Below are 25171 nucleotides of genomic sequence, written 5' to 3'. Positions count from 1 at the left end.
GGTTGAGAAGAGCCTGTAAATGCACTAGGAACGGATGTTGGTCCATGAAGGTGTGTCCATTYGGGATGGTGAGCACAGCAGGTGGTGACCAGTCACACAGGCACAAGGTGGTGATGATGAATGTCTTGTCGTCTCATCTCCAAAATACCCGTCCACTGCTGCCAGGGTAATGATTCTCTTGACGTTCCCCTTACCCAAGGCTGTCTGCTAAATGTAAACCACCTTGTTTTCTTTCTGCTCACACACAAATTGATAACCAGATRGCTCAATGAGTGACTGTGTGCGATGAGTATGTAAATAACATCAGATTTGATGCATACAGTATAAGGGATGCACTAATAGAAAGCCACTAGAATATTTTCTATAACCTGTTTGTAGCATGCAATAACTATCAACATACCTGTCATTGAAATACTGCTCATCCCTGTTAAAAAATGCAATATTGTAAAACACTTTAGCCATTTAATGGTTATTGTGGGAACATGGATATACAGTACTGAAACTTGATATTATTTAAAATAAATGAAAAATATTTATRTTAATTTTCACCATAGTCGGAAGGCAGACAGACCATGAAATCTACTGTGTGTGTGTGACGTGTGTGTGTGTGGCCCTGCCAAGCTGCCAGTATATCTGTTTGCATGGCAACCTACAAAAGACATAGGAGTTATACGAGATATAATTTTCTCTGATATTTTAAGGGCGAGCATAATACATTCAAAACAGGGATTCTTTCTCTCTTTTTTACTTTTCTTTGTTTCAAGACAGTAAAATATAAGTTATGCAGGCAAGTTACAGTCTAGGCATTTATGTACATTGGGTAGTTGATTTTCAGTTCAACTTAGATTKTGTTAATAATGTTACAGAAACACAGAACAAAACCACATGTCAAGCTGGTTGGATCTGTCATTTGCTCACTTCAGAATCTTCACATGAATTCAACATATTCCAATTAATAACAGTAAAGTATTTACATACACCAGGGATTAAAACATAAACAGACAAGTATCAAAAAGCACCGGGAACACTCATCAGTAATGACAGGGGGATAACAATGGTGGAACAAATCTCTCTCATTCCAAATTCACTAGTGCCCTGGAGCATTTCCTGAGCCTTATCACAAACCAAGGGTTTACATGACAGGTTCACATAGTAGGAGTAAATCCTGATACTGGGGGTAATATCTACATGTAATTAACAGATGTTAAATAGTGACGAAAATTGACAGAAATATATAATAAAATTGGGAGAGATTCGACAATATTTATATTTGGTTTGAAAGAAAAACTACAATGAGCTACAGAAATATGCTAAGCAGCTGTGTGTCCAAGCTGTCCAATAAAATACACAATATAATCTGCTTCCAAAACAACAGTCTAAATCTCAATCAGTCAGAATCATCATTTTTGTCCCTGACCCCAAATATTACACCTCCCACCAGTCTAAATCCTGATCGCCCTTAGGTCCTGTGCATTTATTTGCATCTTTTGCAACATATAGAAATATACTTTCACACGCTGATGACAGTGTAAGCGAGTGTGTACATGTGTTTCTGTTTTGTTGTATGTCAGTGTGCTCACCCATCATTTGTCCACTGCTAAAAGAATTCCTAACTTCCTATGTCTAAAATGATAGTCTCATCAATTCAAACACCCCACTGGGCACAGACGTCAGTTCAACGTCTAGTTTTGATTTGCATTTGGTTGAGTTGTCAAATAGTGTGAATTCAAGTTTAAATCAACAACAAAAATGGCACCCTGTCATTGGATTGAGGTTAAAGGTTGGGTGAAAAAAAGACGACATTCCCCGACGTTGATGACTTTTTACAAATCCAATCAGTTTTCCACGTTGATTCAACATCATCACATTGATTGTTTGGGAAATTACAACATTGATTCAACCAGTTTTTGCCCAGTGGGARTTGACTTCACTCTGCTACCAATCTCTCTGTCTGACTCAGTCCCAGTGAGACTGAACACAGACAACATTATGGGGTGAACATTGCACTTTTAGGACACCGGAATTCTTGATGTAAAGGTTATGATTTGCATGTTATCTGGCCTCATTTAAATGTTTTTGTTGCTAAAACAAAGCATCYTAAACACATTAAAAGACTGCTAGTTTACCACAGTGGGTTCTACCCTGTGTCTCAGGCTGAGTAGGAATGATCTACTGTGCCTCTCATTACGGGGTCTACACTCCAGTCTTTAATGAAGGAGTAAAGAGGTTCTTCCAAACAAGCAGGGAAAGCCTTGGTTTTAATTGTCATTGACGCAGAAATGGTTTGATATGGAGGACAATACACATCACATGGACACAGACCATGTCAGCGGGCTGCAAACAGTAAATAAAGTGAAGCTCCACGATGTGCCTGCCAGTGCAGAGCCTGGATCAGCCCATCCCACCTGCTAGTGCAAAAATACTGCTTACAGGGGCACTGCAAATCTGCACAAATAACTAAAGCCATGCCACATTTACACCCTACTTGGSCTGGTCTCTCTTAAAGGGACATGCGCACAGTTTACACACAGAGAAGGTACAAAGGAAGAAACTGCTGTTAAAGGACATAGAGTGACAGGCCAGTCACATACGGCGATGACGAGGTGATGCTAACCTTTGGCTTTCTGCTGGGTACTAGGCATTCTACGGACTCAGAGGCAGCTGCAGAGAAAGAGTGTCCTATGATAGCGCTGGTCACACATTCAGTGAGAGAGCTGAGCCTCATGTTGCTTCATGGCATCAAAGAGTTCTCCTCTCATTGATAACACCGTCATGTTTGATAAAGTAGAGTGCAGCGCCTCCTTCATTCAACCACCATCTCTCTCCATCTCCAACTTTGCCCTCATTGGTCTCTCTGGAAGACAGAAACCTAATGCTCCATGCTTTGGCCTCTGTTTGTGGACATGATCAGTCAGTGAGGGATCTGTAATATATATGATCTAATTAAGCAATAAGGCACAGAGGGGGTGTGGTATATGGCCAATATACCATTGCTATGGGCTGTTCTTATGCACGACGCAACARGGATTGCCTGGACACAGCTCTTAGCCGTGGTATATTGGCCATATACCCCAAACCCCCGAGGTGCCTTATTGCTATTATAAACTGGTTAGCAACATYATTAGAGCAGTAAAAATAAACGTTTTGTCATACCTATGGTATGCGGTCTGATATACCACGGCTTTCAGACAATCAGCATTCAGGGTTCGAACCACCCAGTTTATAATCTTTGTTTTTGCACGTTAAAATATTTCCTTTTTTCGTACATGGTACAATGCAATGCGCAAAATGGATATGCGCAAATTCTTGAAGCAAAATGTTGCTGAGGACATGCAAGTTGTTGATTATACTGGATGGTGAAAGAGCGATGTTCCTTGGCTTTTCTTCATCTTTCTCTGATTGTCTTTGGCTCCATCTTTTCCTCTTCATGCTCGCGACTCTTTCTTAGAGTGGGGCTTGTTTCCCAAGAGTGAGTCAATCTCAGCCACGGTCTGAGGAGTCATCTGTGAAATAAGCTGCAGGCGTAACATGTCAGTTTAGGACGAGGACATAATGGTCTGGTGTTTGTTCTATAATGGAATTTTAAGTGACATTAATAAGAATGCCTGAAAATAGTTTATTTTTTTAATCATAAAAATATATTAATGTATATATGCAGGTATGCTTATATCACGACAATGTCATTAGTTTGATGAGCTCTGATTGAGTGTGCATTGCAGTGTAACATCAAGATGGTGTGATGTTGAGGGGAGGGTGSTTACCCTAAGGGCACCCAGGTTTTCCACCAGCTGGTCAGTGTTGGAGACACCCATCAGCACTGAGCTCACTCCCTCACTGCGCAGACACCAGGCTGAGAGGACAGAAAAGAGGGAGAGAACACAGAGAGGGCTTAGAGATGGAGGCTGTGTTGATGTGGCAGATTGACACTTCCTTTTKATTTAGTTTTTTAATTCTAAACAGTATGTTAGGCTACGTTTATCCAAATTCTGATATTTTTTTCCAATAATAGGTCTTTTGACCAATTACATCAGATCTTTTCACATCAGATCTTTTTCAGAGCTGATCTGATTGGTCAAAAGACCATTAAGTGAAAAATATATCAGAATTCAAATCAAATCAAATTTMATTTGTCACATACACATGGTTAGCAGATGTTAATGTGAGTGTAGCGAAATGCTTGTGCTTCTAGTTCCGACAATGCAGTAATAACCAACGAGTAATCTAACCTAACAATTCCACAACTACTACCTTATACACACACAAGTGTAAAGGGATAAAGAATATGTACATAAAGATATATGAATGAGTGATGGTACAGAACGGCATAGGCAAGATGCAGTAGATGGTATCGAGTACAGTATATACATATGAGATGAGTCATGTAGGGTATGTAAACATAAAAGTGCATAGTTTAAAGTGGCTAGTGATACATGTATTACATAAAGATGGCAAGATGCAGTAGATGATATAGAGTACAGAGTACAGAGATATAGAGTGCAGTAGATGATATTCGGCTGCCTGTTTAAACGCAGCCTCTGAGTGTCAGACAGTCATAAGATAACAAAGATGGACAAAACAATTAACACACATACACACACTCACAGAGTCACATACACATACACACACGCATACACAAACACACACCATACCGATGGCTAGCTGTGCGGCGGTGCAGCCCAGTCTGTCGGCCATTAGGTGGAGCTCTTTAATCTTGGCCAGCTGCTTGCGTCCCTCCTCACTGTTGACACGCTCCTTCAGCCACTGGTAACCCTGCACCAATATTAGACGGAACAAACACGGAAATATTTAATGGTGTCATGCACGGTTGTAGGCCTAATAGACACACAGTCGGGTAGCACCTACAGAACTCCAATTAAATAGAAAACACAGGGGAATATCCACTAATTAAAAACATGTTTATTTTGTCTGGAGAACTCACTTTCATATTAGCCCTGGAGATGTCAGGTACACCCTCACTGTACTTCCCTGTAATCAGTCCACATGCAAGGGGAGACCAGGTCATTGCCCCTACACCTAGACAAGAGAGGGAGAGACAAAGATCCTGTTGAGAGGACATTCGGTGCTGTTCGCTGGGCTGTGTGAGTGTGGATGACTGACCTATCTTGTGGTAGAGTTCAGGGAGCTGCACCTCCACCTTGTCCCTCTGGAAGTAGTGATACTCAGCCTGCTCACATACAGGTGGGATCAGGTTGAACTGACGCGCCACTGAGTACGCCTCCTGGTGGCAGGGAAACAGAATAACACCATCACCACAGAGAACTCATGGCCTTACGTCGTTGACTGACAAGAGCAGGTGTTGACTGGAATGTATTAGATAACAGGGAGAGATAACAGGGGACTCACCATGATCTCCATGGCARTCCASCGAGAGGTGCCCCAGTACATTGCCATGCCCTGATTTATTACAAAGGTCATGGCCCGGACTATCTCTGCAAATAACATGAACCAACTTGTTACACGCTGGTAATAAACATACTGTAACAAAGATATTACATGCTTAGAATGTAAACATTAAGACACTTTTTAACGAGTGCATTCAGTAATAAATGCTACAAAGGGTTGTGAGCAGCGCAGAAGACACATTTCCGTTGTAACAGATGGACAATACAGTCGAAATACTGGTGTGACTATGACTGACCTTCCATAGGGCTGTTGACGTCATTCCGGTTGGCAAAGACAATGTCCACATAATCTAACTGGAGTCTGGACAGGGATCCTCTCAAACCTGCAATGTAATGGGCATCATCATCATCATCATCATCATTCACATCATCATCATCTTCATCAGTATGGTCATCATCATTCACATCATCATCTTCATCATTATCGTAATCATCTTCATAATCATTATTGCCACTGTATCCTATTATAAGTCAATTTGACTCTACCTTCAATGATGTGCTTTCTGGAGAGTCCCCTTTCTGTCTCTGCCCTGAGTGATAGCAACAATACAGAGTCACTTTGTCAGAACAATGAAGAAATTATGACTGTTATATCTGACATATTTTTCCCAGGATACTTACTGCCCTCCCCAATAGATCTTGGTTGTCACAACATAACTAGAACGCCTGCCAAAGAAATAGGAGGAGAGGTTAGAGGGGACAAGGAAATAGACTATCTTTTCATCACATAGTAATTTGAGAAACTAAAAGACTGACAGACAGAGAAACTAAAAGCATTTGYAAAAGTGCCAACAGAACCAGCAATAATAAAATAAGTATGAAAATAAACAATCTATTTATTCAAACAATCTATCATATTTTAAAAAACAAGGTCTGTCTGTTCTTAATAAATGTGAAAAGCAAAGTTCACAGAAAAATATTTATGATGTAATATAGTTAGATAGACAGCTATTCATATCCACATGAGTCACATTAGAAATATGAGTAATATCACCTCCATCTTTTCTTCTTGACGATGTTCCCTAGGGTGATTTCAGCCCTGTGGAGAGAAGATGTGATGGAATAGAAATCAGTGGGGAGACAGAAAGATTGACAGAAAGAGATGGAGTGATAGACAGAGGCAGGAAGTGTATACAGACAAAGAGAAGGAATAGAAGAGAGCAGTGAAAGGAGGTGTGAAAAGCTGACCTGCCGGAGGCATACACRTCTGCTGTGTCAAAGAGGTTCACCCCGGCCTCATAGGCAATGGTCATCAGGTTCTCAGCCATCTGAMGGGACAGAGAGACAGACACTGAGAGAGAGAAGCTGAGGGAGAGACAGTGGACAGAGAGAGACTGAGAGAGAGAGACTGGGACTGAGAGAGGGACAGAGCGAGAGAGAAAGAGAGAAAGAGAGAGAGAGAGACAGAGTGAGACAGACATAGACACTAACATTGTGAGAGAGACTGAGAGGTCAAAAAGGTGCAGCCTCAGAATGGGGTCACCCTTTCCTGCAGTCAATGACCAAAAACGCTRTCTTTGGCCTCATGGGTGGAATGTTATTWGTATTTTTTATAATTACATAATTCATAAAGATTATTAGAAAAAACCTAAGTCAAACAGTTTTGTTATATTTCAGTAATGTATATAAAGTGTAATATTGGGATGCAAACTCAAAATATCTAACATGGTACAGGTGTCTTCTTTTTGTTAAGCCCATAACCATGTGTGTGAGATGTACACATTTGTTCCCAAGTAGATTTGTTTAAGACTACCAAGAAACACTCTGTGTGACCCTGGTTTAGCACACTGCAGTAATTAAACAGGGTGTCCCAAAACATTGTTACATAACTCACCTCGTCAGATATCTGTGATCCAAATGTCACCCAGGTGCCTACGGTCAGACAGACAGAGAGACAGACAGACAGGCAGACAGATGGCGAGAGACAGTTCTGTTACATTGCTGAGGGAGTCTCTATTGCCAATTGTTATCAGTTCTGTTACATTGCTCAGGGAGTCTCTATTGCCAATTGTTATCAGTTCTGTTTATATTGCTCAGGGAGTCTCTATTGCCAATTGTTATCAGTTCTGGTTACATTGCTCAGGGAGTCTCTATTGCCAATTGTTATCAGTTCTGTTACATTGCTCAGGGAGTCTCTAATGCCAATTGTTATCAGTTCTGTTATATTGCTCAGGGAGTCTCTAATGCCAATTGTTATCAGTTCTGTTACATTGCTCAGGGAGTCTCTAATGCCAATTGTTATCAGTTCTGTTACATTGCTCAGGGAGTCTCTATTGCCAATTGTATTCAGTTCTGTTATATTGCTCAGGGAGTCTCTATTGCCAATTGTTATCAGTTCTGTTACATTGCTCAGGGAGTCCTATTGCCAATTGTTATCAGTTCTGTTACATTGCTCAGGGAGTCTCTATTGCCAATTGTTATCAGTTCTGTTATATTGCTCAGGGAGTCTCTATTGCCCAATTGTTATCAGTTCTGTTACATTGCTCAGGGAGTCTCTATTGCCAATTGTTATCAGTTTTATATTGCCAGGAGTCTCTATTGCCAATTGTTATCAGTTCTGTTACATTGCTCAGGGAGTCTCTATTGCCAATTGTTATCAGTTCTGTTATATTGCTCAGGGAGTCTCTAATGCCAATTGTTATCAGTTCTGTTACATTGCTCGGGAGTCTCTAATGCCAAATGTTATCAGTTCTGTTACATTGCTCAGGGAGTCTCTAATGCCAATTGTTATCAGTTCTGTTACATTGCTCAGGGAGTCTCTATTGCCAATTGTTATCAGTTCTGTTATATTGCTCAGGGAGTCTCTAATGCCAATTGTTATCAGTCTGTTACATTGCTCCAGGGAGTCTCTATTGCCAATTGTTATCAGTTTCTGTTATATTGCTCAGGGAGTCTCTAATGCCAATTGTTATCAGTTCTGTTACATTGCTTCAGGGAGTCTCTAATGCCAAATGTTATCAGTTCTGTTACATTGCTCAGGGAGTCTCTAATGCCAATTGTTATCAGTTCTGTTTACATTGCTCAGGGAGTCTTTATTGCCAATTGTTATCAGTTCTGTTATTGCTCAGGGAGTCTCTATTGCCAATTGTTATCAGTTCTGTTATATTGCTCAGGGAGTCTCTATTGCCAATTGTTATCAGTTCTGTTACATTGCTCAGGGAGTCTCTAATGCCAATTGTTATCAGTTCTGTTACATTGCTCAGGGAGTCCTAATTGCCAATTGTTATCAGTTCTGTTATATTGCTCAGGGAGTCTCTAATGCCAATTGTTATCAATTCTGTTACATTGCGTCAGGGAGTCTCTAATGCCAATTGTTATCAGTTCTGTTATATGCTCAGGGAGTCTCTAATGCCAATTGTTATCAGTTCTGTTACATTGCTCAGGAGTCTCTAATGCCATTGTTATCAGTTCTGTTACATTGCTGAGGGAGTCTCTAATGCCAATTGTTATCAGTTCTGTTACATTGCTGAGGGAGCTCTCTATTGCCAATTGTTATCCTGTCTGTATATTTGCTCAGGGAGTCTCTAATGCATATTGTTATCAGTTCTGTGTACATTGCTTGAAGGAGTTTCTCTATTGCCAATTGTTATCAGTTCTGTTATATTGCTCAGGGAGTCTCTAATGCATATTTTTCTGGTCCATTTATTTTGTACCCACCCAGCCCTAAGCAGGACACACGCAGACCAGACTTCCCCAGGTTCCTGAGAAAGACAGGGGTCAGGGAAGAGAAAACAAGGCAACAGTAAACATGTCGTCCCCCACAAATTATGCAGCCTCCCCCCATGGGCCAATTGAGATATCGCGTGTGTAATCAGTGTAACTTTGTAAATGCCCGACCTCTATGGCAAGACGCATCATTCACCATCAAGTTTCATCAAAATCATCCCTGTGCTTTCTGAGATACCGCGTGTGACTAACGTAGGAACGAACGGAGACAGATCCACAGTTCCCTACCCGATGACAATAAGAGTTATGAACACTTTCTTAGGGACATGACAAAGATGTACAGTATGCCATTACCCCAAAATCTACCTACGTTTGCACTTCTTGTGCTTTCTAGCATAGTACGCACAGTCACAGAATGAGGTTCCTAAATAACTAGGATCAACGCCTACACCTCTCAACTAAATTTTACAACACAATCTGCAGATACGCATTCTGAATAACACTGCTTTATCAATCTGGATAAGTGAGTGTATTTCTGGCAGTGATTATCGCCTGAGTGCCCAGACGGCCACTGTTGAACAGGTGACCTCTACCCTTCTCACATCAACAGTTCAGTGTAATATAGTGTACTTGGCTATAATAATAGGGCACTGGGTGGTTTAACCRCTACACCGGATAAAGCTGTACAGTATATACTCGTATATCCATAATAACATATTCTCCTTTCCACATGGGTTGATTGAAATTGTTTATATGGTTGGAGAGTCCAGTGCTGGGCATGCCACATCTGATTACCAGAAAGCTGACTGTTGAAGGGAAGGATAGAACTGGAATCAGAGAGCTGCAGTGAGCCCTGGTCATGCAAGCATGTGCCACTGAAATTCTGCGGGCTTCATCCCTGCCCTCCTCCTCCTCCTCCCCTCCTTCGCTGGCGCTCTCCTCCATTCTAATTAGCCGAGGAGCCAGCTGGGAAGGCAGCAGAATTGCAGCAGAACTCATTGCTGCTCGCTGTCTTTTCATCTCCAGCGCCTCGCCTCTCTACCTCTCTGCCTGTCTGCCTCTCTACCTGTCTACATCCCTGTCTGTCTACCTGTTTACCTGCCTCTCTATCTGACTGTCTGTCTACCTGTCTGCCTGCCTGTCTACCTGCCTGTCTCCCTGCCTGGCTATCTGCCTGTCTTTCTGTTTGCCTGTCTACCTGCCTGTCTACCTCGCTGTCTGCCTGTCTGACTGCCTGTCTACCTGCCTGTCAAACGGTCTGTCTATCTGCCTGCCTGCCTGTCTACCAATCTGCCTGTCTATATATCTGCCTGCCTGTCTATCTGCCAGCCCGCCTGTCTGTCTGTCTGCCTGCCTGTATACCTGTCTACCTCCATGACTGTCTGCCTGTCTGTACACCTGTCTATCTGCCTGCKTGTCTGTCTGTCTGTCTGTCTGCGTCCGCTACAAATAGCTCTATGGAAAGAGACAGACTGTCAGAGCGTTTAGATCGAGGCAGACGAGAGCTGCTTTATTTTCCCTGCTCTATTGTTATTTGCCTGGCCAGCTATTTTTAGAATTGTGCTTTTGTGTGCCCTTGTGTGTGTATGTACATAGGCATGTTGTGTGTTTGTGTGCCTGTCACATGTACTCTCAAGAAATGTGTAATTGATCCAATGTAGATGTATCTGCAAGGAGAGAGGATGGAGTACTTTTTTTGTAAATTACATTAGTCATTCTTTTCCCCCAAAGAAATCCAGCCTTTGGGCAACAGTCAAGCTCTCACTTTCAACACTGTCAGGGATTCAAATCACAACATACTGACCACAACAACACAGATATATTACAATTTAGCTGATATCTACAAAAAATCTCAAGCCTTTCCTGAAAGCTTATGTTTTCACAGCTCCCCTATGGGAGCTATATATATATATATATATATATATATATATATATATATACTGTATAGCTTATGTACCTACACTCTTAGAAAAAAGTGTTATTTCGCTGTCCTCATAGGAGAACCATTTTGTGTTCCAGGTTGAACCCTTGTGGGTTCCATGTACAGTAGAATCCTCTGTGGAAGGGTTCTAAATGGAACCCAAAAGGGTTCTTCAAAGGGTTCTCCTACGGGGACAGCCAAATAACCCTTTTAGGTTATAGATAGCACCTTTTTTTCTAAGAGTGTAGCTCAATATGCTTGCTTAAATATATCCTCAAATTTCTTTGGAGAACACAAACTGAGGCTGAAGCCTTTAGCGTATATCATGCATCAATGTCACTTTGAGAGTTGAAATCAAGTTAATATCTGGCCCTGAGACAGTCAGAGAGACAAACACACAAACAGAGGGGCATGTATGAATTAGAGCTGCCACTGCTAGATATGCAAAACACACTTATTATTAATATTCATATACATTGTTCATATTCAGATTATTAACATTCTTCTTCTTCTTCTTKTTKTTATTTTGGGTTCTGGGTGATGGAGTGTCACTGTCATTGTCAGTATGTGTGAGAACTGCACCCCCTCCTCCCTCTGCAGTGTTGTGATCCACAAAGCTGCTGTCTGTCAGTCTGTGGGGGACTATAGGGACACACACATGCAAGCACACACACACACACATACACACTAACAGAAAGAAAAAAGCATAAGGACAAACAAAACATACACAAATAAACATACAGTACACACATAAACGCACATTAGCCTACAGTACATATTGCAGTACAAACTACAGTATATAGCCTACAGTACATACTACAGTATATACCCTACAGTACATACTACAGCACATACTACAGTATACACTACAGTACATACTACATTATATAGCCTACAGTACATACAACAGTATATAGCCTATATTACATACTACAGTTTATACTACAGTATTTAAGCATAAAAACATGCGTACATGTGAGCTGGTCTGTGAGCTGGTCTGTGTGTTGGTCTGTGAGCTGGTCTGTGTGTTGGTCTGTGAGCTGGTCTGTGAGCTGGTCTCTGAGCTGGTCTGTGAGCTGGTGTTTGAGCTGGTCTGTGTGTTGGTCTGTGTGTTGGCTGTGGCTGGTCTCTGAGCTGTCTGTGTGTTGGCCTGTAGCTGGTCTGTGGGCTTTGTCTGTGGGCTGGTCTGTGAGCTGGTCTGTGTGTTGGTCTGTGAGCTGGTCCTGTAGGTCTGGTCTGGTGGTGTTGGTCTGTGAGCTGGTCTGTGAAGCTGGTCTGTGTGTTGGTCTGTGAGCTGGTCTGTGAGCTGGTCTGTGTGCTGGTCTGTGTGGCTGGTCTGTGAGCTGGTCTGTGAGCTGGTCTGTGAGCTGGTCTGTGTGTTGGTCTGTGAGCTGGACTGTGAGCTGGTCTATGAGCTGGTCTGTGTTTTTTGGTCTGTGAGCTGGTTCTGTGGGTGTTGGTCTGGATAGCCGGTCTGTGTGTTGGTCTGGTGAGCTGAGTCTCCACACAACCTTCTCCTAACAACCCTACCCTGACCTTGTTCTTCTTGCATTCTTCCATCAGCGGCTCTTCTAATCTTGGGCCCGTTTTCCTGAAAGCATCTTAATGCTTAGCACTTCTTAGAACCTTTGTTGGAGCATTGTTAACTCTCCGAGCTGATTCCCAAAACCATCATTATTAACGTTGCTCCTGAAAACATTCACAGACCACTCGTAGAACAGCTAAGTGCTTCGTTAGATGCATTTTTGCTCTCCCGCTTCACTTTATACACAGAAGATCTCCGCTAAATATAGAATCATATGGTTTATCTGTCTCTCTGTGACCACCAATAATTTCAGAACAAAGTTGCCATTGTCTTTGCAATTGATACAAACAAGCCACATATAAAAAGACGGTTCAAATGAAAACCGAGATGACCGCATGCAAATATAAATAGTCTACAGTAAGCTATAGGCCCATTTCATTCATATTGAAATAAATGTAATGTTCAATAAATTCTATTTTGCTACTTGTGGGCTACCGTCTGTAATTTGTCTCAATATATTTCATGATGTGTAGCCTAACATGCGCAATGACGTGCCAAATCTGTGATTTAGTGCATTTTTATTGGGTAAGAATTTATTAGAAAAACCTGCCTCAATTGTTGAAGCCATATGTGGTAACATCTCTTGCTGATCCGTCTTCAGTATTGTGAAATAATTCTCATGTCAAGGTAAGATTTAAATTGAGAAAGCTGATCTGAGAACAGCGCTGTCTTTCTTTTGATCCTATCAGTATCGACACATGCTCCAACGACACATGCTCCAACGACACGCTCCAACGACACATGCTCCAGAAAAAAAGGAGTTATCTAAAACCTAAAAGGGTTCTTCGGCTGTCCCCATAGGAGAACCCTTTGCAGAACTCTTTTTGGTTCCAGGTAGAACCCTTTTGGGTTCCATGTAGAACTCAACACTTTCCACAGAGGGTTCTACCTGGAATCAAAAACGGTTCTCCTATGGTGACAGCCGAAGAACCATTTTGCTCCAACTCACACCAAGACTCAGAGAACTGGAACATACAACAAGACAGGGGAGTTTCATCTCAAACTGGATAGGCAGAGTATGCAAATATACATGTACACACTGCATTGCTTAAACATCACCCAAAGGAGTGGTTTAACACATGAAGATGTGTCGCGTGCACACACACACACACACACTCGCACATATTACAAACAAGCCTTTATGTTCATACATACTAATGCATGCATACTCTCATACAACATCTACACCTACTGACGTTCTATATGAAAACTAATATAAAACACACACACACTTATAACAAAGACACACACATACACACAACAGATTCTCCAGACTACCGTGCAGAGAATGCTGCAATGCACCGCAAGTGTTGACTGAGAAGAGGAGAGGAAGGGAGTGTAACAGGGAAAAAGAGAGAGGGGTAGAATGGTGGAGCGAGATTACAGGGAGAGAGAACATTTAGAGAATTAGAGAGGAGACAGGAGTGAGAGAGACAACATTAGACAGACAGACAGACAGACAGACAACAGACAGACAGACAGCACAGACAGACAACAGACAGGAACAGCACAGACAGACAGGACAGACAGACCAGACAGACAGACAGACAGAGCAGACAGACAGACAGACAGACAGAACAGGCACAGACAGACACAGACAAGACAGAACAGACAGACAGACAGACAGACAGACAGACAGACAGACAGACAGATAGATAGATAGATAGATAGATAGATAGATAGATAGATAGATAGATAGATAGATAGATAGATAGATAGATAGATAGATAGATAGATAGATGTTTCACACATGTACAAGTGTGTATTATATGCATGTTTGAAATAGATTATTAAAAATAAATAAACATTTCCACCCGTGTATAATATACACACTTGTACATGTGTTTTTCTCCTCTATTTTGCAACCTGCCAGAGGAGTCCCTCTCAGCTCTGATGAATGCTCTGGCTAATGAGTTAGAATATGCAGTTAAGGAACAATTAGAGAAAAGGGAGCCGGAGGGAGGTTGTGAGTTCCCCAACCTCCACCTCCCTTCCCCTTTCTCAGCTGTTTCCCTCAGAGTGGATGAAGACATGCAGAAGGAGAAGACTCACACAGTCAACACAGGGGGGCTCACTACAATCAGTATCATCACTGTCTGCTGTTCTCCTTACGAGAAGTGAAATGAGCATGTCTTATAGTAGATACGTGTGTGAGGTAAAGTCACTTTATGATGGTGGGGATAGTGATAGTGATGCTGATTAAGCTTGTTTTAGGAGAGAAGGCCTACTCTTCGCTGGCCATTTTAGTTAGTGTGGGAAAAGGACTTAATTTTCTATGATCATATTCAAACTGATTCTCATGCATAACATTTTGGTGTAACATGTGTCCAAAATGTTTGGGTCAAAAGAATGTTTCAGATGAATAATAATAATATATATTTATATAAAGTGCTCTCTGATAATCATCCTTGCACATGGGGCTTAGTGACCCTGTTCCCTGGTGGTGGCAGCAGGGTGAATTGTGAGATGAGTGCTCCAGTAGAGGCAGACTAATAAGTCTTCTGCTTTTGGAAATAACACAAACTGTGGGCACTAGGCACCACAGGGGTGTTACCGCTGGCAACTGGAGCGGCTGTCCCTATTCCATCGCCTTATTGGCTGCAACCTCATAAAAACAACAAAAAAACTATGACAGAACCATTTACATTTTAGCAGACGCTCTTATCCAGTGACTTACAGGAGCAATTAGGGTTAAGTGCCTTGTTCAAGGGCACATTGACAGATTTTTCACCTAGTCAGCTCAGGGATTCAAACCAGCGACCTTTTGATTATCGGCCCAACGCTCTTAACCGCTAGGCTACCTGCCACCCCTTCAGGGGTAGTATTCCCCATCCAATTAAATCATTTGCATAAATGAAATAAACCACTATGTCCTGGCATCCCATTTCCTCCTGAGCCTCATTCCCTATTTAAACTGCCTCTTAAATGAAAACATAATTGAGTGAAGAGAATGGTGTCAGGATTGAGCTAAGGGGCATTTTCCTTTACCCATCCAGAATATAGAATGCCWTCCTACATCATCTGGTATAGGCAGCTTTCAATCTGATAAAGACTGTTCAATTCTATTACATTCCATCTGATTCTGGAATGAATAAAAGGGATTAGAGATGTCTGTCTGCTGTATTTCAATATCACAATATGTGCAATAGAAACAGACCATTATTGTTTTTATCTGGTGATGCTAATTCTATCAAAGGAGCACATAGTACGTACTGTACTTTACATTTACATTTAAGTCATTTAGCAGACGCTCTTATCCAGAGCGACTTACAAATTGAAAAGTTCATACATATTCATCCTGGTCCCCCCGTGGGGAATGAACCCACAACCCTGGCGTTGCAAGCGCCATGCTCTACCAACTGAGCCGTACTTCCCACTATAACGTTCACAGCTGGATGAATTCAACGTTTATAAATGCTCGAGAATCCATCTAAATATGACGAGGCTGTTGTGATTTTCACCGTAGCTTACACATACATGCAAGAACAGACATGAGAGACACAAACACCAAAACTCCCAGCCCCATAAATGATGTCATCCTAATGCAGCTGTTCACCGTCCACGACAACTCAGGTGTTAACTGAAATACAATGAAGTTACCCCTGGCAGCCGGTGCTGTCTGAGAGGCCCTTCATGGTAAGTGGAAGTGCTCTGGGGTAACCTGAGCTGACGTCATGTTCCAGGGAGAGAGAGGGCAGTGTCTGAGTCCTTCATCATAATCATCCATCGTTTAAGTAGAGGTTCATGATTCTTCATTACTCTTCAGGCACAACATTCAAAAAACACTAATTGAATCAGATACCCTCCCAACCTGTTTGTGCCAGCTCTGTTGGCATGCCCTTTGACTCTCCACCCCAAATAATCAGCACTCCTCTCCGTATCCCTCTCTCCCCTGCTCACCTGTATTTCATACTGCTGTGGCGCCCTATTGCCTCCTTCATGTGGGCATGGCCCTGGGGGACCGGGCGGGACCCTGACTGCTCCCTGGACTTGGCTGAGCCCTGGGTGTTGTAGTTGCCATTACCCCCTTGGCTGCTCCCTCCACCACCTCCTCCACCTCCCCCACTGCCTCCCCCAGGGGGTGGCGCAGTGCGAAGGCCACAAAGCCGGTCCTCACTGCGGCTCTTCAGGTTGTGCTCCGTGCAGGCAAAAGAGACCTGCATGGTGACCACTGCCTAGTCTCTGGTAAACTAAACTGGCCCCTGGAGAGGTTCTTTGGGATGCGGCTTAGGGTCAGACCCCAAAATACTAATGTCTGCTAAATTGATGCTACAACTTAAAGTTGCTTTGGTAGAGTGTAGATGTGATAGAGCTAAGATGTACCTGTCCAGACAAATGCCCAAACAGGGAAGGTTRGTCTTATCTGTCCAGAGCCACAGGCGCAGGCAAGAATCCAGGCCCAACCTGGCACACGCAGAGCCAGCGTCTGGTCTGTCTCGGTCTCTTCTCTCCTGTCTGGTCCTGTTGCAGCCCAGGCGGAGCTCCTCAGAGTTCGCTTAGTCTCAAGAGGTTTCTAGTGAGAACATTGGTTCCTCCCATCATCATCAGCGGGGAGCTAGTACACAGTGTCGTCCTCGTAGGCTGATCAAGGGGCGCAGCTCCACGGGCTCGGGTAGGCTACCTCTCGAACCGCGTTCTCCGCGAGCGCAACAGATTCCTCACTTGACTGACTTGCCTAGTCTTGCAGAGACATCCGGAAAGATCGTGGTGGCGGGGAAGACGCTTGCTATATGTTTTTGATACAGCTTGATTGATAGGCAGGGTGGTAAAGCATTCATCAGCTTGCTTGTCTCCTTTTCAGCTACAAACGTAGGTTAGTCTATCAGTGTCGAGCCCAGCTTGAGCCCCGGAGTGCGCCGCAACAACCACACTGTAGATGAGCTTCAGACATTTTTTCGCACATTCCCATAAATGCATATSCTAACAGAATTAAACACGCGCTAAAACACCAGTCTTCTAATGCAGACATCCAGTGTATTTCCCCTGTCTGGCACAGTGCCCAACCTCATGCAACATCGATCTGAGGCAAAAGGCAGGATCAGCAGCGCCAAATCGTGTGGTCATTTTATCCACTTTGATGAATATTGTCAATAGCATAACTGCTATAATAATCTATTTCGGATGTCATTCAGGCTATACATTTCCCTAATCAAAAAGGATCCTGGCACGCAGTAACCATTTCACAGCATAATTGGCATGATCGGCAAAAATGTGATGATTTAATCAAATGCATAAATCGATGCCACAGTTACCCTGTGTCCCATCGGTTTCATTTGAGATGTTGGTGTTGGTGATGGTGGCAATTCTCTTCAAAAGTATCATTCCAATCCCTGGTTGTCCTTGCAGCGGGTCCCAACGTGTTAATCACGAAACATTCAAAGTCGATGATTGTGAAAGGCGCCCCCCCTCTCTCTCACYCTCTCTGTACACATTAAACAAAACGGGTGCTTTCTAACACAGAAAATAACAATATATTCTGCGTGAATCTAATAGCACAATGCCAACGTGGTCTAAAGCATTTCATATTATTCTGTAAGCAAATCCGAGACACTCGAAGTGTGACATGTTACGTTTTGTATGGTATGTGTTAATTTGTGGACGTCATCATCCGTTACGAATTGCAATTTGTATGATATGTTACGAATTCCAATTTATTGTGGCAWTTTTTTTACCTTTATTTAATTCCGCAGTTAAGAACAAATTCTTATTTACAATGACGGCCTACACTGGCCAAACCCTAACCAGGACGACGCTGGACCAATTGTGCGCAACTCTATGGGACTCCTGATCACTGCCGGTTGTGATACAGCCCGGGATCGAACCAGGGTATTTAGTGACGCCTCTAGCACTGCAATACAGTGCCTTAGACCGCTGCACCACTAGTTAGCTAGCTCTAGGGGTTAGGGTTAAATTTAGGAGTTAGGTTAAAGGGTTAAGGTTAGGGTTAGGGAAAGGGTTAGCTAAAAGGGTCAATGTTAGGGGAAGGGTTAGCTAACATGCTAAGTAGTTGCAAAGTTGCTAATTAGCTCAAATGCTAAGTTGTTCTTGATGAGATCCGAACATACAATCTTCGGGTTGCTAGAAGTTCGCGTTTTACGCATACCCAACCACCTTCCTTTCATGTTTGCCTTAAGTAGCCTTCTATCTTATGTAACCATACCAAACATAACATATTATAATAACTTCAGTGGCCCGGATTTACATGTACTATGTTACGTCTAGTCWATGAGACCAGTCTGACAATTCACAAATAAAGAATCTCATTCTTCCCTTTCACTGGTGCACAGGCTGTATCTGGTCCTATGTGTAGCTGGTGTAGAGAGTCAGATGCAGGACAGCAGATATGAGTAATCAACGTACTTTTACTCAAAATGTCAAATATACAAAGTAAGAAATACACGCACACCATGACAGACCGAAAATACAATAAACAATCACTCACAAAAAAACATGGGGGAACAGAGGGTTAAATAATGAAACAGTAATTGTGGGATTTAAATCAGGTGTGTAAAACAAAGACAAAACAAATGGAAAATGAAAAGTGGATCGGCGATGGCTATTAGGCCGGTGACGTCGACTGCCGAACGCCGCCCGAACAAGGAGAGGGACCGACTTCGGCGGAAGTCGTGACACAGGCATACACATCGATAAACCGGGACTGCACTGCCAGCCTTAAATTCAATACATTGTATACACGCAGTCTGTTAAAAGCAACCTCACTTTTTTCAATAAACCCTAATGACCACTCCCTTTTCAATAAATACTCAAGCATATGGATGATGATTGCCCCTCCCCATATTTTTCATTCCATCTCTCTGTCTCTGTCTCTGTCACCCTCTCTCTCTCCCTGTATTGAAAAACAGGCATACAGTTGCTGTCTCTTATACACATCTAGATGTGTATAAGAGACAGGAGTGAGAGAGGCATGTTGCCCTCATGAACAGTTAGGGCAAGACACATTACCGATGAGCCCTAAGAATAATGCCTCAACCAAATTAGTTTCTGAGAAACCAGACTGTTAAGTCCTGTTCAACTGCAAGCCTTAATGCTCAAATCAGCTTTGTTTTTCAAATCCGTTTTGAACAAATGGAAAATGAAAAGTGGATCGGCGATGGCTATTAGGCCGGTGACGTCGACTGCCGAACGCCGCCCGAACAAGGAGAGGGACCGACTTCGGCGGAAGTCGTGACACAGGCATACACATCGATAAACCGGGACTGCACTGCCAGCCTTAAATTCAATACATTGTATACACGCAGACGCATGTCTGTTAAAAGCAACCTCACTTTTTTCAATAAACCCTAATGACCACTCCCTTTTCAATAAATACTCAAGCATATGGATGATGATTSCCCCTCCCCATATTTTTCATTCCATCTCTCTGTCTCTGTCTCTGTCACCCTCTCTCTCTCCCTGTATTGAAAAACAGGCATACAGTTGAGCAATCGCTTGATTAACTCCACAGTCTGTGAGGTAGTGTTAGTATTATGCAGCCTAGTACTGTTGGCAGTTCAGAGTGAATGGTGGGGACAGGGATACATGTGGATAGGAGACAATGGTTGAGACAGCTCTTATTCAATTGGCTTTTGAGGGAACCATGTCATAAGTCATCAGGCAGTCTACAGTATTGGTGCCAGATGGTTGGCTAGTGTACTGAGGGAGACCAAAACAAATCAATGATCCTAAAAGCAAAACTAAGCATTGATCTTTTTGTTGGGAATCTGAGTGCCCCACAAACTCATCCAACTAGGATTACATACACAGACTATATTAATAAATGTCTATGTCAAAATGATACATTTACAGTTACCTGTTTACCTGTAACATTTACTAACATTTACCTTTTGATTAAATAAAATGTGTCATCATAATACCCCATGTAAAACGGACATTAATATACAGTAGATAAGATCATTTCAGCTGTGTGAAATACAAATACACTTGCTTTTTCATTGGCGTGCAGAGTTTCTGATGTATGTATTTGCTATTTCAGCACCAGTGATGATGTGAGGGTTAAAGACCCAATGCAGACATGTTTATATCAATATCAAATCCCTTACTGTAAAAGATTTCCATTAAAATTGGCATAATAGATTTTTAGCACAAAAAAAAGTGGGTAGGGGAAAACTGAAAACTACACTGAACAAAAAATATAAACGCAACATTGGTCCCGTGTTTCATGAGCTGAAAGCATTAGTCCCATCTTTCATGAGCTGAAATAAAAGATCCCAGAAATGTTTCATATGCACAAAAAGCTTATTTCTCTCAAATTTTGTGCACAATATTTTTTACATCCCTGTTAGTGAACATTTCTCCTTTGACAGGTGTTGCATATCAAGAAGCTGATTAAGCAGCATGATCATTACACAGGTGCACCTTGTGCTGGGGACAATAAAAGGCCACTCCAAAATGTGAAGTTTTGTCACACATCACAATACCACAGATGTCTCAAGTWATMTWWTTTTTTTACCCATTTTTCTCCCCAATTTCGTGATATTCAATTGGTAGTTACAGTCTGGTCCCATCGCTGCAACTCCCATACTCGGGAGAGGCGACCCAGCCAAGCCGTACTGCTTCTTGACACAATGCTCGCTTAACCRGGAAGCCAGCTGCACCAATGTGTCGGAGGAAACACAGTACACCTGGCGACCGTGTCAGTGTGCATTGCGCCCGGACCACCAGAGGAGTCGTTAAAGCGCGATGGAACAAGGACAACCCAGCTGGCCAAACGCTCCCCTAACCCGAATGGCCAATTGTACGCCGCCCCATGGGTCTCCCAGTCGCGGCCGTTTGTGACACAGCCTGGTATCAAACCAGGATCTGTAGTGACGCAGCTAGCACTGCGATGCAGTGCCTTAAACTGCCGCGCCATTCGGGAGGCATCTCAAGTTTTGCGGGAGTGTGCAATTAGCATGCTGACTGCAGGAATGTCCTCCAGAGCTGTTGCCAGATAATTTTATGTTAATTTATCTACCATAAGCCGCTTCCAACGTTGTTTTAGAGAGTTTGGCAGTACATCCAACCTGCCTCACAACCACAGACCATGTATATGGCGTCGTGTGGGCAAGCGGTTTGCTGATTTCAACGTTGTGAACAGAGTGCCCCATGGTGGCGGTGGGGTTATGGTATGGGCAGGCATAAACTACGGACATCGAACACAATTGCATTTTATTAATGGCAATTTGAATGCACAGAAATACCGTGACGAGATCCTGAGGCCCATTGTGAGACCCATTTTTGGGGAGGAATCTTTGACCAACAGATGCATATCTGTATTCCCAGTCATGTGAATTCCATAGATTAGGGCCTAATGCATTTATTTCAATTGAATGATTTCCTCATATGAACTGTAACTCAGTAAAAAAATTGAAATTGTTGCATGTTGCAATTATATTTTTGTTCAGTATAGCTGTTACTGACAGAGAGGTTTGGTCTATTTACCAATTTACAGCATGCTGATGTCACCATGGAAAGCCAGAACTCATGCAAATCTGTTGATTAGAAGGTCCTGTGTAGATTGTATTTTCAACCAGCAACTATCAGGAAATAACAATGATCAAATGTTTTCACACTTTCAAGGTGTTAGTTTCATCAGCTGTTGTACCATATGATATAAATCACAGATAAAAAAWAAAAAAATGCATTTTTACTACATTGGGCCTAAACTGGGAGAGCATACCTGGAATAATTGCAGCACTATGGCCAGGTCCTGATGATACTGAAAATACATAATCCTGACCTCAACCACAACCTTTGACCCCTAAACCTAGCATTAGTCCAAACCTTAACCTACAGCTGTAAAATCATGTATCTAACATTGACCTTTAACCTTAACCATAACCCTGTCAAACTGAGGGTAATAGGCTAGAAGTGGTCGTTGTTGGGTAAAAAGATGATGCCAGGGAATGTGACAGGCGGCTCACATCCTACTAACACTGACATGATTAGAATGTTAGGCACAAACATTTTTACAGTCAGAAAAATGGTTCACACAACCATATTTTACACCATCTGTGTGTTGAAATTCTGTTATCCTGTGCTGGGCTATAGGGACACACTGGCATTCTGTTGGTCTCTAGTGGGGGAAATGTATAACTGCAAGGTGAACATTTTTCACAAGCACCATGCACATCTGTCAGTCTCTTTTAGGTCATATCACCACCATATCTTAGTGATGATAAACAAGCCAGGGGCTTTCACCTGGGTTCTGGAGTAGAAAACAACACACACACCAACAACAGGCCATTCAAAGTGACAACTCCATACCAAAAATGTATTTTTAAAACAGTTTGCCAGTGGATTAGCCACAGATAGCAGGAGTAATGAYAGCAGGCTGTGCCCCTGTCTGTCGCTCTGCCAAAGACTGATGTTTGATTTGTCACAACCCACACCCTATGCCCTCCCCCCCTTCCTCTTATAAGAACATAATCCCATCCTCTCTCTCTTTCTCAGAATTCATTTGATTCTGTGTGTGTGAAATCAGGAGGCTTACCTCCACTACACTAGGAAATCTGATTTAAAACACATTGGAATATAAACCTATTATCATTTACAGATTGATGGAATCTGAGTGAACGTGATGAGAATATACATTCCTTTTTTTAGGCTACACTCTTAGAAAAAAGGTTCCAAAAGGGTTCTTCGGCTGTCCCCATAGGAGGACCCTTTTTTGGTTCCAGGTAGAACTCTCTGTGGAAAGGGTTTTACATGTAACCCAAAAGGGTTCTACCCAGAACCAAAAGGGTTATACCCCGAACCAAAAAGGGTTCTTGAAAGGGTTCTCCTATAGGGTTCTTCAAAGGGTTCTCCTATTCTAGATGGCACCTTTTTTTAAAGAGTGTACTACCACTGATAATAGGACAGGACATACAAGGTGTTAAAAGGAGATGATTATGTTTTGTACCATTAAACAATTGAATATGTATCATTAATTTTAGAGAGAGTGGGGCTACACTCTCTCTTTTATCTTTATCTTCACTCTCTCTGTCTCTCCGTCTACCTTTCTCCTACCTGTATATCATGGCAGTGCTCTCCGTCTACCTCCTCCTACCTGTATATCATGGCAGTGCTCTCTGTCTACCTCTCCTACCTGTATACATGGCGGTGCTCTCCGTCTACCTCTTTCCTACCTGTATATCATGGCACGTGCTCTCCGTGTACCTCTCTCCTGCCTGTATATCATGGCAGTGCTCTCCGTCTACCTCTCTCCTACTTGTATATCATGGCAGTGCTCTCCGTCTACCTCTCCTACCTGTATATCGTGGCAGTGCTCTCCGTCTACCTCTTTCTCACCTGTATACCATGGCAGTGCTCTCTGTCTACCTCTTTCCTACCTGTATGTCATAGCAATGCTCTCCGTCTACCTCTCTCTCACCTGTATATCATTGCAGTGCGTTCAGCCTCATAGTCAGTCAGGGAGATTGCACATTCTCTGAGGTACAGCGTCAGTCTGCGTTTCTCCACCAGCCTGTGGGCGGCCTCCAGGATCTGGGTGGCCAGCTCTGACTCACTCCTCTGCTCGGCACTCCTGGACCCGCTCTTGGCAGTTGTTTCCCAAGCGGAGGACGAAGATTTGGCCTTCTTGCTGATGCCATACAGGTCCTCCACTGAGAACGTCCCTCCCTTACCACCYTCACCTCGGCTTCCAGCAAACATGGCTGCTAAAAGTATTTTGACTAAGGTGAAATTGACTGAGCAGATCTTACTTTCTTACTTGTTGCTTACAAGTCCTCTTTCTTTTGCATTTATGTGACCAAAAAGTAGCAGAAAATATACTCACCAAAAATGTTATGCAAACCAGTATCGCTGTTACAGATCTACATGTTTATGCAGGGAGGATATGGCTGAGATGAAGAGTTAAAAAATCCATCTTGAAGACAGAAAAAACTCTTCACTGGTCCCGCTGATTCACAACACCTGTTAAACGTCAACAAGTCTTGATTGCTCTTTTCTGATGTCTTAATCCAGAATGCATCTAAATCAATCCTAAAGTGACAACAACATTCAAACACGGCGACGGATTCATGAGCATTGCTTCTTTTACTGAAGATGGACAGAAACAACAATCTGCATATCTCTCTCTTTATGTCCCTCTGAGATGAGGGACAGAGGGGGATTTATGTTGAAGCCCCACCAGCTTACATTTACCCAGATTAGCACGAAGCCTGGATGAAAGAAAAATAAGATAGGAACAGAAGACAGCGAGACCAAACCTATCCACCAGCTAAACATTATGGGGGTCCACACCACATTGGTCATTATCTCCCGCTCCACGGGGATTACAGCCATGCCAATAGGAGCCAGCTCAGTGAAGGTGTCTAAAGATCTGTTCTCTGACCTTTTCCTGGGGCACTGACAACACCATACTCTTTCATTAATGGAAAAAACTATCTATTGATCCAAAAACCTATTTAGATATTATCTTCCTCGTGAATAATGGATGTGTTATAACAACTGAAGCTCATGTTCTCCAGTTTCCATTGGCTACTAAAGTGAGAGGGTGGCGTCCAGCCAGCAGCTGGCACAGGCGTCTGGCCAGCGGTGAGTGTAATTGGCAGGTGCTGGGCTGGTGTTCTG

General features: G+C 42.7%; 1 protein-coding gene across 2 annotated transcripts; it reads right to left on the bottom strand.

The window, feature by feature from the left end:
* Positions 1-1194: 1194 nt before the first annotated feature.
* On the bottom strand, positions 1195-24250 carry LOC111964237 (voltage-gated potassium channel subunit beta-3). 2 transcript variants are annotated; one of them, XM_070443668.1, is made up of 14 exons: positions 23970-24250; positions 9081-9124; positions 7258-7295; positions 6612-6691; positions 6418-6462; positions 6045-6089; positions 5910-5953; positions 5660-5746; positions 5365-5450; positions 5119-5239; positions 4940-5034; positions 4650-4770; positions 3762-3850; positions 1195-3515 (listed from the first exon to the last, which is right to left on the bottom strand). In XM_070443668.1, exons 1-14 carry the CDS (start codon positions 24248-24250, stop codon positions 3426-3428), a joined length of 1266 nt encoding a protein of 421 aa, XP_070299769.1. In that variant the 3' UTR covers positions 1195-3425. The 2 variants fall into 2 exon arrangements, with proteins under 2 accessions (XP_070299769.1, XP_023843815.1); XM_023988047.2 differs by lacking the exon at positions 23970-24250 and adding an exon at positions 16496-18136.
* Between the last annotated feature and the right edge of the window lie 921 nt (positions 24251-25171).

The sequence above is a fragment of the Salvelinus sp. IW2-2015 genome, linkage group LG5 (genome assembly GCF_002910315.2).
Source record: "Salvelinus sp. IW2-2015 linkage group LG5, ASM291031v2, whole genome shotgun sequence".
Lineage (NCBI taxonomy): Eukaryota > Metazoa > Chordata > Actinopteri > Salmoniformes > Salmonidae > Salvelinus > Salvelinus sp. IW2-2015.
Note: the sequence above shows the minus strand (reverse complement) of the source record. Positions and strands in the feature narration are given on the sequence as shown.